This window comes from Chrysochloris asiatica, unplaced genomic scaffold (genome assembly GCF_000296735.1).
Source record: "Chrysochloris asiatica unplaced genomic scaffold, ChrAsi1.0 scaffold00056, whole genome shotgun sequence".
Classification (NCBI taxonomy): domain Eukaryota; kingdom Metazoa; phylum Chordata; class Mammalia; order Afrosoricida; family Chrysochloridae; genus Chrysochloris; species Chrysochloris asiatica.
In genome coordinates this window covers 1,572,400-1,580,997 of record NW_006408574.1, presented here as the reverse complement: position 1 = coordinate 1,580,997, position 8,598 = coordinate 1,572,400, and the positions used below count along the sequence as shown (strand labels likewise).

General features: G+C 46.7%; 1 protein-coding gene and 1 pseudogene across 1 annotated transcript in view; one reads left to right on the top strand and one right to left on the bottom strand.

Annotated features, from left to right (window-relative positions):
* The window catches only part of LOC102831484, a 33,776-nt gene extending 30,639 nt beyond the window's left edge, over nt 1–3,137 (bottom strand). Inside the window, exons 1-6 of the mRNA XM_006863804.1 lie at nt 3,092–3,137; nt 2,722–2,837; nt 2,188–2,327; nt 1,501–1,574; nt 386–415; nt 105–215 (exon numbers count right to left, since the gene is read on the bottom strand). Of these exons, the coding sequence (XP_006863866.1) occupies nt 105–215; nt 386–415; nt 1,501–1,574; nt 2,188–2,327; nt 2,722–2,837; nt 3,092–3,137 (517 nt within the window). The remainder of the gene's footprint in view (nt 1–104; nt 216–385; nt 416–1,500; nt 1,575–2,187; nt 2,328–2,721; nt 2,838–3,091) is intronic.
* Nucleotides 3,138–7,302: 4,165 nt separating this feature from the next.
* LOC102831103 lies at nt 7,303–8,596 on the top strand (annotated as a pseudogene).
* Nucleotides 8,597–8,598: the final 2 nt, after the last annotated feature.

Sequence of the window (8,598 nt, the reverse complement as noted above, 5' to 3'; positions counted from 1 at the left end):
ACAAGGTCCACGGGTCAAGGGGTCAGGAGTGCTGCCTGCCGTCTACAGTGCCAGACCTCCCTCCACGCCCACTGCCCACAGAGCCGGGACCCTGAGATCCGTACCCAGACACTGGCACACCACGTTCTGCTTGGGGGCGATGGTGCTCTCCAGGCAGAAGACCAGGAAGTTTGAGTAGTCGGTGTCTATCACAAACATCTTGTTTTCATCCAGGTCTGGAAAAGAAACCAGGACAGGGACAGACCTAAGTTCTGAATTGTCAGTTTACACAGGAGATGCGTGCTGGTCAGATCTTCTCGTACAAGGATCTGGAAACTGTTGTGGCCACCGGGTAAGCAGTGGCTTTGTCCTCAGTCTTGCTGCCCTCTCAAATGCTCCTCCCCACCTTCTCGATGGTGCACAGATGCTTTCATACCTGTGAACAGAGAAGGGGAACCTGTCCCCTCCAACAGTCCCAAGGGATTATAGATCAACAAGTGCTGTCAAGTCAGTTCTGACTCATAGTGACCCTGTGGAGAGTTTCCAAAGAGCAGCTGGTTTGTAACAGGCCAGTGCTTACCCTACAGGGCCACAACAGTCCTCCTTACAGATGGATGTCAAAGCTCCAATAGGATTAGCAGAGTCCTCAGTAGTCTCTGTGACTCTCTGCCTCCTGGATGGGTAAGGACTTATCTCATCACCCCTCCCTCAACTCTTCCTTTATCTGTCCATCCATCTGCTCTTTCTTCCATCTATCAATTCATCCACTCATCCTTCCCCTTCACCCAACCATCCTCTCATCCTGAGTCCATCCATCCACACATCTACTTATCATCCACTCACCTATCCATGTATCCATCTGTGCATCCTCACACCATCCATCCATCCATCCACTCATCCACCCATTCATCTCTACACCATTCCCTCCATCCACTCATCCTTCATCCATCTATCCATCCACTCATCCATGCATCCATCCACTCCACTATCCATTCATATATCTGCCTACCACCCACCCATCTATCTATCTAGCCCTCCTTCCACCCACTCATTCATTCCTCCATCCATTAATTAATCTACCCACTAATCCATCCATCCTTCTACCACTCTCACATTCAAAATCCCAGGTGACTACTTTAGATGAGCCTCTGATTCAAATTGGCTGAGAAATAGACTCTCATGCTGAGCCTGGGGAGACGCTTGGGTACCAAGCAACAGAATGAAAAGGGTGAAGAACTGTTTTGTGATATGCAGTGACATGTGATGGAGAATAGATGGCCCGGAGTGGCAGGTGCAGTTTCTAGGACTTGAAGCTGAGGAAGCAGGAGGCTTGCTGACTTGAGCCAGTGGGACCCACCTGGTTATACACTAGCATCGTGTACAAAGCTAGCCAAGGAAACACCGCTCTCCAGACCTCTCACCTGTGTCTGGTAATTGTTAGACTAGGACTCACACCAGCACAGCGTGGATGCCCCCACTGAGGGTGCCCACCCTGTCCCACCCATGGCCCTGTGCACTCACATCTGGTACTGAACTCAGTAGGGATCTCGGTTTTCTGGGCAATGATCTTCTTCTCCACACACCTGTCGTTCTCCCTAAAACCCAATTAGTCTGTGAGCCCTGGGCCCCAAGTCCACCCAAAATGTGTTATTTTAACCACTACCATTCTGGAGTTCTGGTGTGGCACTGTAGGATAAACACTGGACTGCTAGCCATAAAGTCACCAGTTCAAACCCACCACCCAATCCTTGAAATCCTATACAGGCTTGCTCTGAATCGGAACTGACTCCAGGGAACTTAACAACAACAACAACAACATATGCATTTAACACAATGTACACGTTCTCCCTATTGTGAAATCATCCATTTCCAAAAGCTTCCCCTCTCCCCGAACATCTCAGGAATGCCCACTGCCCAGGGCCCCCTGACTGGCCTGCAGTGCCCAGCCCTGCCTCCCACTGATCTGCTCATAGATGGTCCCTGGTGGGTCCAGGCAGTCAATCTGTAGGTCCAGAAGTCCTTGGACTAGACTGAGGGGACCAGGAACCTCCTGAGACCTCATCCCCATCCCAGCACACCTGGCCCTGGCTGACAAGAGCACTCCTGTTAGATGCACACCTGGAGCCAGGTCTCACTAGGAATTGTCCCCCAGGGTGGCTGAGTCACTCTGCACCCAGTCCCTTGGCCGAGGCCCATGGGCAAACCCACCTCTTGACCATGAAGATCTCCATGTTGCCCTCGGGGGTGGGCTGCACATCCTTGACAGACATTCTCAGAGGGGCGTCTTCCTTCTCCAGGAGGGCCCGGTTGTTGGTGACCAACATCACAGTGTACCAGGGCCCTGACAGCTGAGGGGAGGGCCATGAGGGGCTCCCATGAGGGACAGGAGGGGTCTTTCCCACCCCCACAGTGTGCTCTCCCCACCCCATCTAGCGAAGCATAGAGATCTCAACCCTCAAACACTGGACTGGGGCTGAGACTGAGGAGCAGACACTGACCCCATCATAGGGAACTCCCTTCTCATTGACCCGAGGAATATTCTAGAAAACTCTCCCTCTGAACCTGAGGGAGGGGCCAGCTGAGCTCTTCACCAGGAGAGACTAGAGATTTGGATCTTGGGGAGTCAGGGCTTGGAGCTGGGAAGGTTTCCTAAAGATTGGGGCAAGGTCTCCCATATCTCATGATCCTCTGAGCCCCAGCTCCCACCCATCCTGCACCCCCATGGGACAGCTGTCCTCTAACCTTCTGCACATCCACGTTTCTCTTGGCTGGGTAGATGGCATGGATGCTGCAGATAAGGGCCAGGCCCAGGGCGAGCAGGAGACACTTCATGGTGACAGCAGAGGTGTGCTTCTGAGCTGTGGAGAGCGAGATGACCTAGGCAGTGTTCCCTGGGCCTTATATAGGAGGGTAGTGAGATCCCTGAACCCAGGGCCTGTCTGTCTGCCATGGGTTCTGTGAATCTCAGATCCATCGCCCTCGGGTCTTCCTCAGTGAGGACAATACCAGCTTCTTCCCTCCTTGTCTGAACAGGAAGTTCTCTGTGTCCCCAGGTCTGGTCAGTTCCTGGTAGTCACAGGTGGGAGGGGTGTGGGGTCTGCTCCAGGCTGACCGCCAGGGTCGGGGCACTTCTTGGTGAGGTTCTTGGACAAGGACATGTCAGAGCACTGTCCTGCAGGGGCACAGCTGTGTCCAGGGCCAGATCAAGGCAGGTGAGGGCTGTATCAGTGACAGCCTGGGATGCACGTGCCTGTGTGTGCACATGTCTTTGTGCTCACGTGAGTGTGTGTACACGCATGTGTGTCCATAGTCCACATGCTGGTGTGTGTGCATGTGAGTGTGAATGTGTTTACATGTGTGCAGTGCATGTGTGCATGTGTGTCTGTGTCTGTGCACTGAATGTGTGCCTGTGATCACATGGCAGTGTGCCTGTGTGCATGTGCGTGTGCATGCACTGCATGTGTGTCCATAGTCCAGGTGCTGGTGTGTGTGCACATGTGAGCATTAACATGTTTGCATGTGTGCACGTGCATGTGTGTCCATAGTCCACATGCTGGTATGTGTGAATATGTGAGCATGAATGTATTTGCACTGCATGTGTGCCTGTGTGCACTTCATGTGTGCCTGTGTGCCTGTGTGTGCACATGTGTGTGTGTTCCACCCTATGCTCCTTGCCCAGAGCTTTCCCCACACTTCCAAGGTGTCCATGACCCTCTGCTCTGCACCCTCCAGATGACCACAGAGACCTTGGTGCCACGGGTACTGCCCCCAAAGGTCCTCCCACAGGGCTGTGGGGTCAGCTTAGCCTCAGCCTCTGAGAGCCTGGGTTGGAGTGAAGAATCCAAGAAAACATTGGGAGTTCGGGGGATGTTGCCTAAGCAGCCATTCTCAGGTGCTCACTGTTTAACGGTGTCTGGTCATGTCCAACAAGGTTGAATGAGAAGATCTAGAAGAACTGGGGCCCTGACGCCTGGCTGGAGGCTGAAGTAACAAGCATGGGCTTGTGTGGGAGCAGGCTCTGGGATGGGATGAGAATGGCACTCTGTCACTTTGTTTGTAGTGGGAGTTGTGAGGGGTGTAATTGGGGGGTTTCATATAGAGTCAAATGTGTGGTTATTCAACTGCCTCCATGTGGGTGGTGGGCATTGGGGTGGTCATGGAGCTTGTTGTGGTATGGGGAACAGCACCTAGACCCTCAGTCCTTTGTGGAACCAAGTAGAGAAACACGCATGGACCAGAAGAGAGAAGAGCTGAAGCTGAGAGTACGCCCCCGAAACCTCGTCTTCCAAGAACACAGGAAGACGTTCAGGCCTGTGAGCAGCTGAGAGGACCTGATGTGTGTGCATATGTGTTTGTGTATGTGGGTATGTATGTGTGTGTATGTGTGTGTATATGTGTGTGTGTGTGGAAATTCTCCAGCAAGGTGCCAGTGTACACTGTGTGCCCAACAGTCCCCTCCCCCTCTCGCCTTCCTCCTCCCTCCTTCCTGGTCAGCAGGCTCTGAGCCAGAGAAAGGACACCCCTGCCATTCCGTGTGGGGAGGGAGCTGTGAGGACGAGGTGCTCTTGAAGCTCTGCTGGCAGCTGTTGAGCACCACAGGTGACCCATGGTGTCCACCTTCCTGGAATCTGAACGTCATGGAATCAGGTTTTTGAGATGCTCAGGCTGTTTTGCTTATAGAGCGTCTGAAGGACACAGAACAGTAACATCTGCTCACGATGAGAGTGCATTGAGAACGTTGGCTCAAAGCTTTAACAGAAAACCACCCTGGAATGCTTCTCCACAGAGTCGGTGTCCACCACCATGATGTGTCCCTGCCCTTCGTCAGACAAGGGCAACTTTGTGAGAGTTCAGTAGGAAGTCGTTTGGCAGCCCCCTTATACTCATAATGTGACCACTTCTGACTTCTTTTTTGTTTCCTAATCTTAAAAATGGATCTTGGCTGAAAGCAGGGAGTATCAGAAAGATGTTTACTTGTGCTTTATTGAATACACAAAGGCTTTCGATTGTGTGGATCATGACAAGCTAAGAACAACATTGCGAAGTACAAGTATTCCTGAACACTTAATTGTGCTCCTGAGGAATCTGTACATGGATCAAGAGGCAGCTGTTCAAACAGAACATGGGAACACTGAATGGTTTCAAATTAAGAAAGGTGTGCAACAGGGTTGTATTCTTTCACCATACTTATTCAACCTGTATCTGAGCAAATAATCCGAGAAGCTGGGTTATACTGTCAGGAGGGACCAGTCGCTGGAGAAGGGTATCATGTTTGGTAAGGTGGAGGGTCAGAGAAAAAGAGAAAGACCCCCAGCGAGATGGATTGGCAAAGTGGCAGCATCGATGGACTCAAGAGTAGCAACAGTAGTGAGGTTGGCCCAGGATCGGGCAGTGCATAAGGTCTGCTGTGAATAAGGTCGCTATGAGTTGGTACCAACTCGGTGGCACCTAACAACAACAATATACAGTAGGTTTGCCTAATGCAATACATCGTTTAATTTTTTGACTTCTGCTTCCATGAGTGTTGATGGTTGATCTGAGCAAAAGGAAGTCTTGGACAACCTCAATCTTTTCTCCATTGATCATGATGTCATGTATTGGTCCAGTGATGAGGAGTTTTGTTTTGTTTACGTTGCAGTGTAACCCATATCTAAGACTGTGGCCTTTGATCTTCATCAGTAAGTATTTTTAGTCCTCTTTGCTTTCAGCAAGCAAGATTGTATCATGTGTATATCACAAGTTGTTAATCAGACTTCTTTCAATCCTGATGCCATTTTTCTTCATATAATCCAGCTACTTGGATTATTTGTTCAAAATGCAGATTGAATGGTGGTGGTGGTGGTGATGTGCCATGGAGTTGGTTCTGACTCATAGCGATCCTGCATAGGGTTTCCGAGGCTGTAAATCTTTACAGGAGCAGAAAGCCTCATCTTTCTCCCATGGAATAGCTGGTAGTTTTGAACTGCTGACCTTGAGGTTAGCAGCTGGTGAAAGAATACAACCCTGGTGCACACCTTTCCGATTTTAAACCATTCGGTGTTCCCTTGTTATGTTGGAACAACTGCCTCTTGATCTATATATAAGTTCCTCATGAGCACAATTAAGTGTTTTGGAATACCCATTCTCTGCAACGTTGTCCATAGCTTGTCATGATCCACATAATCAAAAGCCTTTGCATAGTCAATAAAGCATGGATAAACATCTTTCTAGTATAGTTTGCTTTCAGTCAAGATCTATCTAACGTCAGCAATGACGTTCCACGTCCTCTTCTGAATCCTCTGAAGGTTCTCTGTCAATGCATGGTTGTAGCAATTTTTGAATTATCTTTAGCAAAAATTTACTTGCATGCAATATTAATGATATTGTCAGATGATTTCCCCATTCCGTTGGGTCACTCTTTTTGGAATGGGCACAAATATGGATCTCTTACAGTTAGTTGGCCAGATAGTTGTCTTCCAAATCTCTTGGCAGAGATGAGTGAGTGCCTCCAGTGATGCATCAATTTGTTGAAAGATTTCAATTTGCAATCCATCAATTCCCAGAACCTTGTTCTTTGCCAGTGCCTTCAATGCACCTTGGACTTCTTCCTTCAGTATCATTGGTTACCTTTTGACATGGCTGAACACCGACCATTTCTTTTGGACTCAGTGACTCTGTGTATTCCTTCAATCTTTTTTTTTTTTTGATACTTTTTGCATCATTCAATATTTTGCTTCCAGAATCCTTCAATATTTTAAGTCAAGGCTTGAATTTTTTCTTTAGTTCCCTCAGCTTGACAAATGCTGAGTATGTTCTTCCCTTTCAGTTTTCTAACTCCAGGGCTTTGCACATTTCAGTGTAATATTTGACTTTATCTTCTCCAGATGCTTTTGGAAATTTTCTGTTCAGCTCTTTACCTCCTCATTTCTTCCATTTGTTTTAACATCTCTATGCTGGAGAGCAAGTTTCGGAATCTCTTCTGACATCCATTTTGGTCTTTTCCTTCTTTCTTGTCTTCTTAATGACTTTTTGCTTTCTTTTTGTTTGATTTATTGATGTCGTCCCACAACTCTTCTGGTCTTCAGTCTTTAGTGTCTAATGTATCAAATCTGTTCTTCAGATGATCTCTAAATTCAGGTGGGATATGTTCAAGGTCATATTTTGGCTCTTGTGGACTTGTTTTTAATTTTTTTCAGCACCAGTTTGAACTTGCATATGAGCAGTTGATGATTTGCTCCACAGTCCATCCATGGCCTTGTTTTGGCTGATGAGATGGAGCTTTTCCACTCTTTTTCCACAGATAATAATCCATTTGGTTTCTGAGTATCCTATCTGGTAAGGCCCATGTGTATAGTTGTCTTTTATGAAAAGATACTTGATATCCCAAGTGATAAGTGTTATAACATTTCTGCTAAACTTGGAGCAAATGTTGAAAATGTTCTCTAGGCAGTCATTGAAAGAATACCCCCTCCTAAAGTGCAAACTCCCTGAGAGCTTTGGGATTTGACTCCACCTTTGATCGGTACAGGGGTGTGATAGCTCATGTAGGATTATGTGATGGAATGGTTTCTAATGGAGATAAAATTGCATACTCTTAAAGACCTACGATGTTAACAAAGTAGGAGTTCGGAATCCTAATGTTCTGAATCAGTCAACTCATAAATTATATGCAGGACTGGTGGGCTATCTGATTGCTGCAATGAAAAATGTCGCTGAAGCACAAATAGGAGACACATTATATTTACATAAGCAACCAGAGGAACCCTTGCCTGGGTTTAAATCAGTGAAACAAATGGCATTTTCAGGAATGTACCCTATTGACCAGTCTGAATATAATAAACTAAAGAGTGTTGCGGAGAAACTGACCTTAAATGACTCTGGTGTCACAGTGTATTGGGATTGCAGCCTTGCTTTAGGTTCGGGCTGGAGGTTGGGATTTCTTGGACTGTTGCATATGGAAGTGTTCAACCAGCAACTAGAGCAAGAAAATAATTCTTCTGTTATTTTCACAACCCCCATGGTTCCATATAAAGCCATTCTTTCATCAGCAAAATTGATAAAGGAATATAGAGAAAAAGAAATTATGATCATCAACCCTGCACAATTCCCTGAGAAATCAAAAGTAACAGAATATTTGGAGCCAGTTGTTACAGGTACCATTATCACACCAGATGACTATAGTGGGAAAATAATGATGCTTTGCCAGGCTTAAAGAGCAGTTCAGAGGAATACGGTGCATATTGATCAAAACAGAGTTATGCTTAAATATCTTTTCCCTTTGCATGAAATTGTGGTAGATTTTTATGATTCTTTGAAATCCTTCTCTTCTGGATATGCTAGTTTTGATTTTGAAGATACAGGTTACCAGACTGCAGAACTTGTAAAAGTGGATATTCTACTAAATGGAAATATTGTAGAGGAGCTAGTAACTGTTGTACACAAAGACAAAACCACATGTGAACATCTAAAGGATTCTCTTCTTAGGCAGCTGTTTGAAATAGCAATTCAAGCTGCTATAGAAAGTAAAATAATTGCAAGAGAAATCATATAGAAAAAAAGTTCTGGCAAAATGTTATGGTGATGATATTACCCCAAAATGAAACTTTTGAAGAGACAAGCAGAAGGAAAGAAAAAACTGAG